The following is a 17,903-nucleotide window of genomic DNA, read 5'->3' as shown; positions in this document are numbered from 1 at the left end:
TTGTTTAGTAATTTGAAGGCAGTGTCTTAGTTAGGTTTTCTATTACTGATTTGCTGTTTTATATTGATGAAACATCATGGCCAAAAATAACTTCCTTATAGTCCCATATCATAGTTCATCATCAAATGCAGTCAGGTCAGGAACTTAAAGCAGGAATATGAAGTCAGAAGCTGATACAGTGGTCATGAATGAGTGCTGCTTACTGGCTTGGTACTCACTGAATGCTCAGCCTACTTTCTTATAGAATCTAGAAGCATCAGCCTAGGGATTGCACCACCCACAGTGGGCTGGACCCTCTCACATCTATGAGTAACTAAGGAAATGCTCTACAGTCTTGCCTACAGCTTGATCTTATGGAAACATTTTCCCAGTTGAGGTTACATTCTCTCAGATGACTGTGGCTTTTGTCAGGTTGACATAAAAACTAGCCAGCACAGACATCAATTACATAATACATTATTATCATAAGGAGATAAGAGTATAGAGGAGTACTGTTTATAGATTAAGGGATACAAAAAGAAAATTAATACACAGTGTCAGTATCATTTGCAAGAGCTTTATGATGTTTTATACTTGCCAAACTCTTCTAAAACATTTATGTTTTATAATTTGTTTTCTAGCCACTTTTATACCCTTTTCTTTAAAAAAAAAAATCAATGGTTGCTATAGACATATGAGGAATCATACATATAACTAAACTTCCTGCCATTATAAGGATCAAGCAGTATGAGAAAATGAAAGGCTGAAGGCTTTCTTCACCATCCAGGGGATAATTCTCAGGTTGATCTTGAATAAATGATTCCAGTGAACATGTAGAAATGAGAGTAAGAACAAAATGGCGGCTTTCTGCAGATACAGTGGTATTTCGAAGCAGAAGGATTTTACCTAATGGGATAAATATCTCAAATATATTTTGGTGCCTTTTCCTAGACTTCATGAAAGGCATGCCTCTGCCTGTTTACACTTCTGAAAGGCTTTGGTGACTGGAAATACCATGATAGTAATTAGATCTGGCTCCATTGTTCTCCACCCTATGGTGTGACATTCTGTCTTTGTGCTTGCTCCCCAGGGCATACATGAGTGTGAAGGAGCTAAAGGAGGTCTTGCAGCTCAACAGTACTCACTTCCTCAATGTCTACTTTGCCAGCTCAGTTCGGGAAGACCTTGCAGGTTCTGCCACATGGCCCTGGGACAAGGAAGCTCTCAGTCATCTGGGTAAGTAAAGTAAAGAACAGTGGTAGATTAAAACAAAACATCTTAGGAGAGTTTGTGATAGTGAGATCGGGAAAAAGAAAAGGTGAGAAATATGAAGTCAGTGAATTAACAGCTCAAGGTTGAGAACAACTGTTGGGTAAGTCAATAAAAATGTTTCAAAGTCAAAACTAAGAGGTGGTATATCAAACACCCAGAATGCTCTAAACTGATTCTGTATTCTAGATATAGACCAGTCCTGGTGGTACGGGCCTTTATTCCTAGCTACAAAGAATGTTGTTGCTAAAAGACCATATTGCAAGGCTTGCCTGGGCTATAGAGTACATTCCAGGAGAGCCTGGGCTACTTACTGAGTAGTGGTTTGGTGATTGTGTTATCAACTGAAAGTCAAAAAGAAAAATTACATTGCATTCATAAACTTTCAATAACTACTGATGACTGCACTGGGTCTGAATATGAATGGGCTCACCAACAGCCAGAAAAGTGTAGGAGAAAGAGTTAAGGGACCCTATCTTTCACTGTTAGGTAGACTCAGGAAAAGGAGAGTTATTGCCTTCAGTTGTATACATACTTGTAACACAAACAGGCTCCAATGTGTAGTCACAACTCAATGGTCACATAGGTAACCGTGGTTAAGATAAATGGATCACAAAATAGTCATGAATCTGGGAAAGAAACAGGTAGTTGTTTGGGCTAATAGGGATATGAGAGATTTAAGAGAGAGTATGGGGGGAATAGCTAGAATGTAGAATAGACATACATAAAATTGCAGAAGAGCTAGCTTTATTTAAAAACATGAAGTTTCAGTGTCATGGTGTATATAATGCTAGGCATGGATGCTTGAGACAGGACTAGGTAGGTGAAAAATACAGATGTGTGTGTGTGTGTGTGTGTGTGTGTGAGCGCGCGCACGCGCATGAACGCACATATGCACGCATTGAAGAAAAAGAGAGCAGAGAGCAGAGAGAGAGAGGATAATGGGAGGAAGATTTTATTTGTTTTTGTTGTGTTTTGAGACTGAGTCTCACTATGTAGCCCTCACTGACCTGAAACTCTTTATATAGACCAGAGTGTCCTTGAACTCATAGAGACTGTCCTGACTTCAAGTGCTGGAATTAAAGGCATGTGCTACCATGTCAAGCAAGGAGGAAGGTTTTAATGATGAGCTGACTCTATATTTTGAGTGTGGCAATGTTTATATAATTGTATACATGTAATAAACTTAGAGAGTAAGTATGTACACACAGGTGTAAGAACCAGTCTGTGACCACATAAGGAGAAAGCTGTGCATATGTTGGTGAGCTTTGAATGCTCACTGATAGACAGACAGGGAAATAAATTAGAGGAGGAATTGCATGTCAGTGTAATGATACAAGAAATGTTTATAATTTATGTCCTGAAAATCTGACTCAAAATTGCATTGCAAAAGCAGCTATGGATGTTTGTTTTTAAAACTTTGAAGAATGAGAGTGCTCTCAGGAGCTGGGTTGAGTAGCTCATTGCTCTGATTCCGTATGAAATTGCTTGTGTATCTATTTATTGTTTTCTATTCAATCATACTTGTAATTCACAAAGAGAATACCAGTGCAGACAGCTGGTATGACATGATAGAGAAAGACGTTGAGGATATTCTAAACAGCCTTCCCAAGAGGCTAGGTTGGATTGTGTTTGTATCAATGTGCAACAGCTCATCACATTTAAGGTGATCTGAGAGATTTACACATAAGCTTATTGGTCCCAAAGTTTGGAAAATCAAATGCAGTTTCTGATTACCCATGGCTTCCACTCTGTAGAAATCCCGAGGTTCATTCTGCTTTGTTAACAACACCAGTTCTAGCACTGAGTATGATTTTGGCTTTCTAGTCCCACCTATACTAATGGAGAAAAGAAATTCTTTTTAATAAATCACATCAGAATTAATATTATAGCTTCAAAGACAGAATATTTGACTAAATGGTAAACCAGCACTTCTATATTAGTCACTAAATACCATAGTTACAACACTTCATTCATTCAAGTGTGCATGCATGCATTCATTCAAAGAGCGATTGGTGGATCTGTCTTGTGGCAATACAGGAATAGAACAAACACTAGAATAGAACAACACAGAGTCCTAGTGGGAGATAGACATGTAACACATACTTATGCTGTGTGTCACAGAGCAATTCAAAGGGCTAGACATGCCCATGGAGACAAAGTTTCAAACTCTTTGAAAGCATCATGGGAGGTATTCCCAGACAGCTGACACTTGAAGTAAGCACTGAAAGACAGAAGAGTCTAGGGCGTTCTTGGCAGAGATAGAAGGATACCTCACCATGTAAAACTAAGAAATGTCCTAATAGACATCTGGCAAAGTCTGCCCATGCTTACAAGTAGAGTAAACTCTGCATGGCTTCAGCAGTGCTCCCCAAACTTACCTTTTTCCTTTTGTGTCCTCCAAAAGATTTATGAAAACCTCTGGTCTTCTGCACATGTTCTTAGAGTAACATGGAAAAATTTAATCCATAAATTTAATTAGTAGCAAGCAATACAGCACTAATAACATATCTAAATTATGAAGTGCTTAATCTTTCTTTCTAGTCTGTAATGTCAAAGGATTATTTTCCATAGGTAGACAGAAAATTTGCATTGCTTAATTATTAGTGAACAAAAAAAAATATATGGAATATATATTTTAATAAGTGTGGTTCCTTATACCAGTATTAGTTCTTGTGCATAAAGATGGGTAGTAATTATTGCTATTTAATTGAACATGCTAAATTACAGGTAGGGTGGCTGGGAACACTGAAGGTTCCTCCAGGCGGGAAGTTAGGCACAGCGGCTGTGGCTACAGCTCATTAAAGGCCTTCACCATGGTTCCTCATGGCGCGGCCCCAATGATACGAGAAAGTCCATGGGTTTTTTTCAGGCTTTAATATCTTGGCAGATGGTGGTTGGATCTGGATGTGCACCCCAGTGAAACCCAGGGCAGACCTAAGTTAAATAGGGGGGAGAGGGGCTGGGGATGAATGCTTAATTGGCTCCACCCTCTGGCCTTCAGGCATCTCATTAGTATGTAAATCTCTATAGGGCCTGAGGCCTGTTCCTCATGACTGATGGCCATAGACCTCTCTGTGGGAGGGGCTGTGGAGGGCTGAAGCTAAATGAAAAAAAAAAAAAAAAAAAAAACAGGGCCTGGGAGCAGAGCCAAACTCCTGCTGTCCAATAAGGGTCTGGGGTTCCAGGCTTATGATCGACTAAGCACCCAGCTGCTTCTCACAGCCCACTGCCCCACACTAAATTATCAATTGAATTGCTTGTTATCTTTATCTTGAAGTGCTGAGAAGTTTCTTATAAAGTCTCATCAACATGACTGCTTAAAATTGAGCTGACCAAGGATGACACAAGTGGATATACCAAATGGATGGATGAGAGTCCATGAGACCTCAACCCTAAACAGAGAACTAGAGCATCTAAGGATACGTAGGGGTGGAAGAGGTCATCCCAAGTGGTCATCCAGAGCCAAATGGCCAGCCCTGAGAACATACATTATATAAATAGTAACATACAGAGTAAACAATTTATATTTAGGATTATGTATGTATATGTGTTCAATAACAATTAGGGAAAAAAGAGGACATGAATTTGTAGGAGAGTAGGGAGTGGTATATGGGAGTTTGGAGGGGTGAAGGGAGAAGTGTTGTAATAATATTATAATCTCAATAAATTAATATATAAATAAATAACGAACTAGATGAGGAAATGGGAGTTCTCTTTGACTTAGTGAGTCAGTGTGTCAAGGCAGAAACTACAACAAAAGTTGGAGCAGATAGAAAGGTAGATCATTTTAGAATGCATTGAGTTTGGGGTTTCTCCAAATCTGCTTCCGCTTAGGAGAAAGACAAACATACTTAGGCATGTGTGAGAACACAAAGGAAAGAGAGTCTCCTGTGATTAGCAGATAGATACTTGCACTGCTGAGAGGCAAGGTATGAACAGCATTCTCACTGTTAGGGGAGAGTCTGTTGCTGTGACATAGACTTCAGAGTGCTCTGACCAACATCTGCTCCAGATCATCCTGAGATGATGAGCAGCAACATACTCCAATGTATATGAGACCCAAGTACCTTGCACCCAGCTCTTGAGAGTTTAAACACTAGAGATTTTCAGATGAGCCCAGACACTGTGACTTATAGGAAAAAATGTTTTGAGTCAGGGAAGGGGCCTTGACTTTTCTGGGACATAATGAGAACAAAACATACTGGACAGATTTTACCTCATACTTCAAACCCTGACATTCAAGGACTCCTAAGAGTTTATGCACTTATATGTATGTAGTTTTTCAATAGGAAAGAATGGGCTTCTAAGACATAATGACAAAACAAAATAAAATATAATATGAGAAAGCAAAAACCTTGCCATCGAAGTTGGACAAGACGAACCAACAGAAGGAAAAGAGCCCAAGAAAAGGCACAAGAAACAGAGACACACTCATTCAAATATTCAGGATTCCTATAAAAACACTAAACTGAAAGTCATAATATATGCACAAAGGATCTAGTGCAGACCCTGTGCATGCTGCTTCCATCTCAAGAAGTTCATATGAGCTTTGCTCAGTTGGTTTAGAGGGCTATTCTCCCGGTGACCTCCTTTCCCCATGGCTCTTACATTTTTCTGCCTTCTTGTCTATAAGGTTCACTGACCTATGAGTGTAGAAATTTGATGGAGACATCCCATTTTGAATTGAGTATTCCAAAATTAATATCTCTCTCTCTCTCTCTCTCTCTCTCTCTCTCTCTCTCTCTCTCTCTCTCTCTCTCTCTCTCTGTCTTTCTCTCTCTTCCTCTCCCTCTCCCTTTCACTCTCCCTCTCTCTCCCTTTCTCCCTCCTCCCTCTCTCCCTTTCTTTCTCTTTCCCTCCTTCCTTGTTTTCTTATGTGTGTGTCATATCTGGAAAGATGACTCAGCTGTTAAAAAATACACTCACAACCCCCCACCCCCCAAAAACCCCAACAACAAAAAACAACCACAACCACCAAGAAAACAAAACAAACAAAAAACAAACCCCAAAACATAATCATCTTAAAAGTAAAACTTTGAAAGGTCTTCTCTTTTAAAATGCATCCTGGCAATTGTTGAATTCTTGATTCAAAATCAAAGCAAAGTAAAAAACAAAACCAAAACAATGCCTGGCTGAAAACTGACACTCATTACATGCATACATGCCTAATTAACAAGTGAAGTGCAAGGTGCCAGCTGCTTGTTACCTTTCAGATCCCATTCTAATAACATCCACAGTCTGAACTCATCAGATTACTTTTCTTGCATGATGCAGAAGTACTTGAGAGCAAACCAGTGCATGACAACCAGGGACAGGTGTCACTGAAAGGGCATGCAGGGAAATAAAACTGACATCAGATTCTGTGATATCTTCATCTTGAACATATAGAGTCTGTTCAGTCTTGTCTGGAGCAAAGACTTCCATCTAATAAGAATACAGGATGCAGAACCAAGAAAGCAACAGGAGTCTTAGAGATGTGTAGTCTCTTGTCTGGTTCTGGACAGGTCCATAACCCTTTGCAGATCTCATTCTGTTCTTTGTTCTTACAGCCTTCATTTCTCTCTCTCCCTTCTGTCTATCCATCCACTCTTACCGATTTCTTCCTCTGCTTTCTCCAAGAGCACTCTTTCCTTGGATACTAAGGCACATTTTTACAAATTTCTTCCTTCATTGTGGAGAATATGTTTTGAGGGAAGTGTACAGTAGCCAGTAGCTGGAAATAATTATATAGACACTTACAGACCAGCTCTGGACTCCCTGATTTACAGGCATATAACATTCAGCCCTAAAAGTTTTACAGAACCATTTAAAAATAATCTCAACCAGTGCCCTTTACTCAAAATGCTTAAGTTTCTTTTTAAATAGAAATAGCTTTGAGAATCAGTCTCTTTACCATGAGCCATTTTGGTAGTCTTGTGTTTGGTTCTGCGGAAAACCGGTGGGAACTTCGGGACATAGCATCACTCTGGAAGCTTGGCTTTCCACAGCTCAGAGTCATCTTTTCATTAGCAACTTCTCTCTCTTTTCTTCCTCTGCAATGTTCCCAAGACCACACAACAGCTCTGCCTTACTTTTTTAGCTTGTTCTTCATAATCAAAGCTGAAAGGCCTTCTAAGTGGGCACATCTGCATTCCTCCTGCAAGTCCACTAGGGAACAGCTGTGCTACACATGGTCACCAGTTGCTAAGTGCAGAGAGTTCCATTCATTCTGTGCCACATTTGAAAGTTGATCATAACAGTCCTATTTTGAGTCCAGTTCTCCATGCATACATGCAAGCATGCAGCTAGTATAAATGTACTCCATAATTGACCTTGATTTCTTTTTTGAGCACCCATGTTAATGAATAGTAAAAATGTACTCAGTAGAGTCTCATTTCACTTGAGGCTTCATCTAGCTGGTATGATGGATGGTTCATACATCCTGACTACAGAGAGAGCATTGTAGGGTAAGTTTTTTGCAACCTACTTTTAATAAGGGTTCAACCTCTCCTCTAGCCAACCACCCAGCAGAGGTAGTGGGAGAGAAGTTATTAGGATGGAGGGGAAGTGGACTTGTTAAGCAATAGTTCTTCGGAGGCAAACTCAATCATCTTTCTCAGCACTTCAGTCCCATAGCAAACATCAAATGTGACTCAGCAGCTACAGTTCAGTCCTCTCGGCAGGCAGATATCAGGCATGAACCAGCAGCTGTAGTTCCATCCTGAAAACATTGCAAGGCTCGCCAACCGGCAGGAAACCCACGAGCAGTTCTTGGACAAGTTTCTCTTTGGAGTCAACACTGCTGAAGCTCAACAACGCTATGTAAGGCAAACCAGTACATGCATGTTATTTGCAAAGAATAGTAAGGCAGAGCAAACCAATGTTCAGTGCTCATCTCCCGCTGTCTGTGAGGTCATATTTATACCCCTTCATCAAGCATCCTTTCACGTGTTCACTATATCCAAACATCCTTTCATCTGTGTCTGCTTCAGGAAAACATTCTTTCATGTGTCTGCTTTTGCAAGACACCATTTTACCTGTATGCCTCAGCAAAACATCATTTGACATAACTAACTTTCCAAAGAAACTAGAAGTTTTTACTTCAGACTATGGTCTATTTTTCCCTTGGTCACCAGGTGATGCTGACCACCTGAGATGACCATCATTCTCATCACAGCGTCACACTCATGTGTCACTTTGTCTCTTTGTGTTACCCTCCTCTCTTCCTCTCTATCCAACCACTCTTCTATAGGACTGGGACACTTTCTCAGAAATCTACTTCTAGTGATACAAAATCCATCTGCTACCTGATTTCATAAACCTGCCTTAAATTTTGATACTCAAAGGACAGGATGATCAACTTTATCAGATCCATGTACACCTACCCATTCACAGCACATCTTTTATCTCTTTTCTTTCAACTTATGAGTCTTTTAAAGGCTTATGTGGTGGTGGGTATTGTTAGTACTATGAAGGTAAAGATGACAATGTTCAGTTAACCTGTCTTGCTGGCCAATCCACAGTCCCTTCAGGACTTAGATGGCACAGCCCTTAGAAATCCACACCCAGGGCCGGGCAGTGGTGGTGCATACCTTTAATCCCAGCACTTGGGAGGCAGAGGCAGGTGGATTTCTGAGTTCGAGGTCAGCCTGGTCTACAGAGTGAGTTCCAGGACAGCCAGGAAAGGATCTTCTAGTCCATGTTTTCAAAATTCTGTTGTTTACATCCTAGTGAGGTAAGACATGCAGGAGACTCTGGCAACAGAAAAAGATAACAAAGACTTAAGCAAAAATGTCAGTATTTTAAAAACCTTCCTCATCCATTCACATTACTGTTTCAGTTTCTCCTGAGTCCTGTTATTTATTGGATCCGCTGCCATCTTCATAGTCCCAATACTTATCTTTACAGCCTATGGCAAAAGAGAGGCAGAGCCTCTTTTCTTGAGCGCTGACCATTCCCAGGAGACCATCAATATAGAAAGAATGTGGTTGTTAGGAGTGAAGCAAGTCTTTACATTATACTAAGACATGATGCAAAGGCCAGTCTGAGACTGAGGCACAGGATGACTCTTAACCCTTGAAGGCTGATCTTAGGTCTCTTGATATTCTCTTTGTCAGGTACTGGTGATTGATTATACCTAGTCTCCTCTGACGATTTTAAGCCTAAAAAATAATGCCAAGTCACGTGGTTCAGTTATGGGAAAAGGGAGAAAGCAAGGGTGGGCTTTTAGTAAGGGGTGCAGATTGAAGCCAGCTCACTCATCACCTCTAAACTCATTTCATGAAATTTCCTGTTCTCTGAACATTTGTCTTGGAGTCCTGTGGAAATTCTGAGGGTGAGTGGGGAGTTCTAGCTTCTCAGTAGTAGGAGAGGTGAACTCACTTTAGGCAAACTTGCTGAAAAAGAGGCAACATTCTTCAAAAAAGATTTTAATAATTCTTTGAGAATCTCGTACAATGTATTTTTATCATATTTATTCCCTACCCCACTCCTTCTAATTCCTCCCAGATCCATGCCTTATTTCTCACTCTTCTTATTGTTATAGGAATACATACATATAAAAATATAAATACAACTTTGTAAGGTTGTTTAGTGTTTTTCCTATGTACATGTTATCAGGGATGAGTAGTTCGTATTGAATGACCAATCAGAAGACTTCTAGGGGAAGATGATTTCTTCCTCTCTGAGACGTCATTAATTGCCTGTACCTTTCTATTTAAGGGGGACTTTCCATGAAATTTCTTCCACCCTGGTTGGCATCTCAACTGGTTTTACCGATTTGCAGGTCTTGTTTAGACAGCCACAATGTTGAGATTTCATGGGTGCAGCCTCTTTAGCCTATAATAGAAGACAGGATATTGCAGTTGCTGTTCAGGTCCGCTGGCTCTTGCAGTTTCTCTACTCTCTTCCAAGATGTTCCTTGAGCCTCAGGTGTTGTTATAGATGTACCACTACATGTACCACTTGGGGCTGAGCACATCACGATCGCTGCATCTTTGATCAGTCGTGGACAAGTAATTCTCTTAACTCATTTATTAAACAGCCCCCGTATGTCGAATACTTTTTTACTTATTATGTATGGGTCCACCTTCCTATGTGGAAGCCAAAGACTGATGCCGATATTTTCCCCAATCATGCTTTACCTAAGCTTTGATGCAGAATATCTTATCTAACCTGAAACTCACCAGTTCTGCTAGAGTGGTTCGCTAGCAAGCCTCAAGGATTTCCCTTTTCTACTTCCCTAACACTGAAACTCGGATTGTGCTTCTGCTCCAGTTGAGTTTACATGGGTAATGGAGTCTGAGCACAGCCCTCATGCTTACAAATTAAACATTTACTGCCTGAGCCACAGGCATAGCTCCCAAATACTTCTAAAGTACACTGATGTTAGCATTATCACCCCCACTTTACAGACAGTGAAGCTTCTAGGAGACCAGATGGATAATGGCAGTTAGTATATAGAGGAACTACGTATCTCTCTGACTGTCTCTTCCTGGATCTCAACCTCATGTGCATCTGCCAGTAGTAATAGCTCTCCAGCCAAGCTTTTAAAATACTAATGCATGAACTAAATAACTCGGAAATATTTGTTGAGGTTAACATTTATAGCTTCATTTTTTCACTCCCCTGAGTTATTTAATTTATATCTGGGGCTGAAGATCTTGCCCTTCTCATATAGATATGTTTGGTCACTGTAAAGACCCAATGACAGAGAGTAAAGAAATATCTGCTGGTTAGTTCCATAGAACATAATTAGATGCCACACATTAGTTATAAACTATTTTCAGAGGTTGGGATGAACTGTTTGGTGTTTGTTAAAGGCATAACTAAGGGTGACTTCTGTTCATTATTTTTCTCAAAGATGTTTTCCAAACTTTCCATTACAGGTGGTGTTGTCCTCAACCCAACCTATTATGGCATGCTTGGTCACACCAACATCATGATTCACGAGGTGGGACATGTCCTGGGACTCTACCATGTTTTCAAAGGTGTCAGTGAAAGAGAATCCTGTGATGACCCCTGTAGAGAGACAGTGCCATCCATGGAGACAGGAGACCTGTGTGCTGACACTGCTCCCACACCCAAGAGCAAGCTGTGTCGGGACCCAGAGCCAGCTAATGACACCTGTGGCTTCACCCTCTTCCCAGGAGCTCCATTTAATAACTACATGAGCTACACAGGTATCACCACAGATGATGATGTTTTTGTTTCCTGTTAAGATCATTTAGTATCTTTGAGAATTGCTAGGGTGTAGTTAAGGGAGCCAGGGACATTCATGTCGCAGAGTAGAAGTATACTTTGTGTTGAGTATTCCTATAATTTCCACATGTTTGAGGTTTGACAAAATACTGAGATATTACAGGGTCTTATTGACTAGATTCTCTTCGACAAGAGCTTGAAAGTGAAACACGTTTCTGTCTTGAATAAATGGGACAAAGTCGGAAACCCTGTTAAGATCTATTCGGCTTTTACAACATGATGATTCTCATTGAAGCCTGCATCCTGAAGACTCTCTAGTCTGATAGTGATGAATGACAGATCTCTGGGTGGAGACATCCCATCATTACTTACTTTTACAGATAGTTAACAAGCTGACTTGATTAAGTGAAGCACAAAAACCTTTTACATTGTACTATATAAAATGTCAGATTCTCTTCTAACACATTGACTCTTAGCTGACTTTCCATGTACTATGCCCAAAGTCATACTATTTCACTTTTAAAATGGTGCCTTGTTGGATTTGGTGAAAACTACATTGTGTGGCTTTGTTCTTCTTGGAGTCATCTTCTGGATCATCCTTCTTGCCTGTGTCCCAGATTTTCCTTATTTCTGGTAAAAAAAAGTAGCAATAAGTACTCTTCTAATGATGAGCATAATTATAATTAAAACTGACAACTACTTTAATTTGATCACCTACTCCAATGATGAAAGAAGGCAACTTTTTAGTTCCGTGTCTTTAAAGGGGGAAACTACCAGCCCCTGCTCATGGCTTTGAAGGTAAGAAAGAACAATGAGCTACCTGGTTCTGCCTGTGGCCTCTTAAGATGTTTCTCCCTAAATTTCATTGTTACGAACAATGAATTGAATTCATAAGTGTCAATGCCTCTGTCTCCCTTAGTGAGGAATAGATAGATGGTCTTGGAGATACAGAGTCTATGGGAAGAGATTCCTTAAGTGCCTGCCACCTTTAAGCGTGAGAGAGACAATGTTGAGAGGCAGAATGGGTGGCAGGGATGGGCTACTCAAATAGAAAAGTGCTTGAAATGAAAATCAGTCTTTTTCAACCTTATGAAATGCACAATGAACACAGGGATTTTGCTGGCTCTGACAGTAAGATTGGGGACGTCGTTCTCATCCCTAAAGCTTCCTTAACATTTCAGCATTCTCTCCACTGAGCATCTCCAGTGAATACTCACCCTCCTTGGGCATAGTCACAGGGCTATGTAGCAGATGTAGGTAATTCCAAATACAAGTGAGGAGACCCTCTGCTGAAACACTGCCACCTTGTGGTGTGCTTCGTAGGTAACCATCAGTTTAGGACAGTTGTGTGGATTGCAATCCCTTTGGTGTTGTGTGTCAGATGTCCTTCATATCAGATGTTTACAACTCCTAACAGCAGGAAATTGCAGTTATAAAGTAGCAATGAAATAATTTTATGGCTGTGGATCACCACAACATAAGGAACTATGTTAAGAGCTTACAGCACTAGGACGGTTGAGAACCACTGGCTTAGGACACTCCTGTGAATTCATGACAACCTGAGAGTATTGTGAGAAAAGCAAGTCTCTGCTTTCCCTTTTCTATGTCTGGCTTTCTTTCTAGAGAAGAATGCATTTCTTTATAGAGTCTAATGTTTTCTGAGTCTAATAAATGCAAGATCTAAGGTGTTAGGGATAGCGAGAACTGAGTGAGATCTGTCTTGCCTTTGTGCTCTGTTACAGGTTAAAGCTTCCACATCCTTTTATTTGTCTCCACAGATGACGAGTGCACTGACAACTTCACCCCCAACCAAGTGGCCCGGATGCATTGCTACTTGGACCTCGTATACCAGCAATGGAGTGAAAGCCAAAAACCCACCCCCATACCCATACCACCTGTGGTTATTGGGCAAACCCACAAGTCCCTCACTATCCATTGGCTGCCTCCTATCAGCGGAGTTTTGTATGACAGGTGAGAAAGGTGCTCCACTGTTTTTGAACTATTACAAAAGAAGGGAGAGAAATCTGACCTCCTGAGTCTGCCCTGGGCTCAGCTCCTTAACAGGTTGAAGGGTATCTCATGGGAGCCAGAGGTACATCATGTGTGTTTACTCCACACAGAGTGGCCTGGCAGAACTGGCAGTCATTGCCCATCTGTCTTAGCCAGTGGTTCCTCTGCAGGGTTTCCTTTTTGACAGTGGTGATTGGGAAAGGGGAAGCAGATCATGTTTCTTTAGTCAGTTCTAGGGGAAAAAAAAAAAAGAAACTGTAAGGGGTATATCAACTGAAGCCAGCATTTCTAATACTGTTGCTGTGCTCTGCCTGATGTCCACTCTCTGAAACTGTTTTCCTCTGTTTCTATCTGCCCCCTCTACTGGCAGCTAGTGTTTCTGTCTTTGACTGCCATAGTAAACACTTAATTCATACTGATAGAAGAAAAACATGATACCTGAAGTCAATTATCATTTTTCCTTTGCTTACTTGTAGAACCTAATCTCAGGAATTTTTTTAACAAAAAGATGATAGATAGATAGATAGATAGATAGATAGATAGATAGATAGATAGACAGATAGACAGACAGACAGACAGACAGACAGATAGACAGACAGATCTGGTGTGTCTGATGTGGCTATAGGGAATGTAGTTTAAGTGAAAAGGCATATTTGACCCACGTAGAATTTGCTTTTGGAAGCCTACACCCAGAAGCTGAATAATGGGGAATCTGCTTTCCCATCAGTCCCATGGTGTGGGAGACGTCATGATATCTGGCTTTACTTGTTTAATGTAATCCTTACAGTGAGCACCATACTGGCCTGTGAGTGAGAGACATGTGGGGCTGGCTCAAGACCCCACAACAGGTGATTCAGGGGGAAATCTAGAAGTGAGGAGCACAGGCTAAATAAATACTTTGAATTTTCAGCTTTCCTATTTAGCAGGTAGACATCTACTCCATCATTTTTCTTAGTATAATATTTTATTTGAAATTTTCATATAATGAAATTTAACCCTAGTTACCCTCACTTGACCTCTCACTCCTTCTGGATCAACCCTCACCTTTTACATGTCCCCAAATTTTTGGCCTTTACAATTTTAAAAATAGCCCCTTAGGTCCACTTTGTTCTGTCCACATATTTATGGGTGTGGGACCACTGGATGGTTACTCTTCTTTGGACAACACTTTACTGTGGGTATCTAGGTCCAGCTACCCTTAGCAGACAGCTATAAGTATGTCCTCATGCTCTCTGGACTTAACCTGAAGTTTAGGACAGATAAGGAGAGATGAGGATATTCTAAAGCCAGTGGATTCTTTTTCAAAGTGATGTTCACAGTTTCTTGAAATCCTCATCCCTTGACTCATGCTTAGTCATGACATCATTTAGCACTCACAGTGCTACAAAATAGTCTGCCTTGTCATCGGCGCCCAGATTTTCATGGGTTTCTTTGGTGACTCAGCATACATCTATGCGATGTGTATAAGAATCATCCTCCTGCAAGTGTGACCTTGTGTAGCTCTGGCAGGACCAGCTGAACAGTAAGTCCTCTGTGGGTACATGCAAACCCCAGTTTTACATCAGTTTACGTAACATGTGTAAACAATTTAATCTTTCAATTCTCTCTCTGGTACAAACGTTACGATAAAGCAGACATCAGAACTGGCTGGCTGAGAGTCTGTTGGCGGAAAAGACGGCAATTTGCTTCCTTTTCTCAGCTAGGTGGGCAGCAGTTTTGAAGCTTCCTAGCACGTGTGTTGGAGAGATTCACGTCACATGCCCAGCAATTTGTGTCACGCCTGGAGTAATGTTTACTCCACCCTTGTAGGTATTTGGAATCTTTGTGTCAGAGAGGAGCCCCAGCTACGTACTCTGAAGCTGCTCCAGAAGGGCAAATGCATCAGGGAAATGTGGCTTGGAATTGTGTCCACGTTAAAATGAATACTGAGGGAAAGAGAGAGTGGGTCTTAACTGCACCTTTCAGTTGCCAAAATACAACACTAGATAGTGTTTGGGAGCTTGCTCAAATGAATTAAGGAATTTGTGACATTGGGCAATTGACTTAAGGCTTTCTGAGTTCCAGCACTACTCATTTGTAAGCTTGGTATCATCACAGGGATTAGAAAGAAGCTATAAAAACTATAAGACCAGGTATGTAAGGTGCTTAATAGATGGGGGCTCCTGTCATAATTATGGCCTTTGTTTAATAATATGGCTTCATTAGTGTATTATAAGATATTAATCTGCTAGCCATGTTTTTTGATATACTACCTTAATTTGAAGCTAGCATTTCAGATATGCTGTTCACAACTGAGCTTCTAAGAAGATTCCACATATGAGAGAGAGAGAGAAAGAGAGAGAGAGAGAGAGAGAGAGAGAGAGAGAGAAGAGAGAGAGAGAGAGAGAGAGAGAGAGATCTCAAAAAGTAGTTAGTCCTTGTTACTTAGTCTATTTATCTCTACTTGTTCTGGTTACTCCAAATGTGATGCTTGTAAAACCTTCTTGCTGATTAAATTATCTCATAGACATCCTTACAAAGGTTTGGCTGAATGCAGTCATGTGCTGATTCTTAGGGACATGAGAACTGAACATGCTGAGATATACTCATAGGCCCAGGAGTCAAAAGAGGATAGCTATAAATTTGTAACACCACACAGCAGTGTCCTGAGAAAGGGGTCAACCATAGGGTGTGTACACAGAAGCATATACCAGACTCTCGAGGAAGAAGGTTAAGCACCACTGCGAAGGCCAGGACTGGATAAGTGCAGTAAGAGCAAGAGCGTTTGAAAAGTTCATTTGATCATTGTAAGAACATGTATTGGCATGGAGCACTTGGAACATGGTGTGGTGGGATGTGTGCTAGAATTATAATGTTTATGAAGAAACTGAAGGACCTAAGGCTGGAGTTGGCTTGCCTTACCATCTGGGGTTGATAAGGAATTGTGATTCATTGTTACAGGCAATGGAGAATCAAAGGTTACTACACTTTACACTTCTTGTGCATGTATCTAAAAGTAGGTAATCAAAAGTCATAGCACCTATACCTTGTGACTCCACTTGGAACAACTTTGTTTTAGCGGACAAGTATGGGTTATTTTATGCCTTCTTGACACTTATTTACTGAATACAAAAAGGGTTTTAGGTTGGTTCAGAAATGATTCTAGGACCAAAGATCCCTTACATCTCCATGGGCTCCTTTATGACTCTGTTAAATTTTTCTTTTTCCTGATTTTGAGGTTTCTTGTGTCTTACCATTTTTGCATAGATGAGGTTCACAGAAGAAAAATCTGGATTGCAATGATAAATATACCCACTTGTTGCCCTGGGCATCGTTCCTCAAAGTCTTCATGATTTCTTTTTCCTAACTCAACATAATAACACCCCTTCTTCACACTTCCTCTTCCCAGGGCCCCTGACAGTATGTGTGGCGCCTGTACTGAAGATGGCACATTCCGTCAGTATGTATACAAGGCATCCTCTGGGCGAGTGTGTGACTCTTCAGGTTACTGGACTCCAGAGGAAGCAGTGGGTAAAGTACCATGGACTTTTGACTAATATTTTAATGGCCACTGAGCATGGGCAATGGTGGATGAAGCAACGGTACATGTTTGGGTGGTTTTGCATGTGGGTAAGGGAGGGTTTGCTGAATATTCCCAGGATCTTGAAAACATGGCCAGTGCTTCTGCATGCTGAGTGTCCTGCCTCAGTATAATGTGCCAAGGCTGTGAGAATGCAGAGATTTAATACAGGGAGACTGAGAACTCAGCCCATCTCAAGGGTAACCTCAGGGTGAACTGGGGTCAGAAATGCTGCATATGTCTCCTGGTCCCTGAGCAACTTTGGTGCATGATGGTGTAAGCTAACTGCTTACTCCTCTATATCAGGAGAGTAATAGAGAACACATTGCTAAGAACACTCATGCACTGGCTGAGCAAGTCTGGGTGGGGGGCAGGGTGGACTAGGTGTTCCACACGGATTGTTCTCATCTACACTATTTTATGAGTCCATTAATCACTGGTACTGGTTGTGCCTTGAATGTGATCTAAGCTAGGCTCTAGAAGGGAGAAGATGTTTTTTGTTATTTCATTTCCTGTCCCTCCCCCAAGTTATCTAACAGCCACACTCTCACTCACATATGTACATCAGGATCTGGAAGACAAATTTCAACATGAGTCTTTTCATTGTCCATGCAGAAAGGGTTGTTGACATAGCTTTCAGCCCTTCAGGATAAAGGGCCCGACTTCTATCTTTACCATCTTTTGCTTGGTTGTTTGGCTGTGAATTTTTTTTTATTGTTGTTGTTGCTGTTATTTTTTCAAGACAGGGTTTCTCAGTGTACTCCTGGATGTCCTGGAACTCACTCTATAGACCAGGCTGGCCTCCAAATCAGAGCTCCACCTGCTTCTGCCTCTGAGTGCTGGGATTAAAGGAGAGTGCCATTTATGCCTAGCTCTTCACCATTATTTTTGATACCCACCTAAT

The 17,903-nt window shown here is 41.0% G+C and overlaps 1 protein-coding gene across 2 annotated transcripts in view; it reads left to right on the top strand.

Annotated features, from left to right (window-relative positions):
- Positions 1–17,903, top strand: part of Pappa2 (pappalysin 2) — a 230,508-nt gene that overhangs the window by 77,857 nt on the left and 134,748 nt on the right. For both annotated transcript variants that reach the window (XM_034513437.2, XM_076941441.1), the window contains exons 3-6: positions 1,070–1,215; positions 11,118–11,411; positions 13,209–13,401; positions 16,829–16,950. In XM_034513437.2, the coding sequence (XP_034369328.1) occupies positions 1,070–1,215; positions 11,118–11,411; positions 13,209–13,401; positions 16,829–16,950 (755 nt within the window). The remainder of the gene's footprint in view (positions 1–1,069; positions 1,216–11,117; positions 11,412–13,208; positions 13,402–16,828; positions 16,951–17,903) is intronic.

Source organism: Arvicanthis niloticus, chromosome 10 (assembly GCF_011762505.2).
Source record: "Arvicanthis niloticus isolate mArvNil1 chromosome 10, mArvNil1.pat.X, whole genome shotgun sequence".
Classification (NCBI taxonomy): domain Eukaryota; kingdom Metazoa; phylum Chordata; class Mammalia; order Rodentia; family Muridae; genus Arvicanthis; species Arvicanthis niloticus.
Note: the sequence above shows the minus strand (reverse complement) of the source record. Positions and strands in the feature narration are given on the sequence as shown.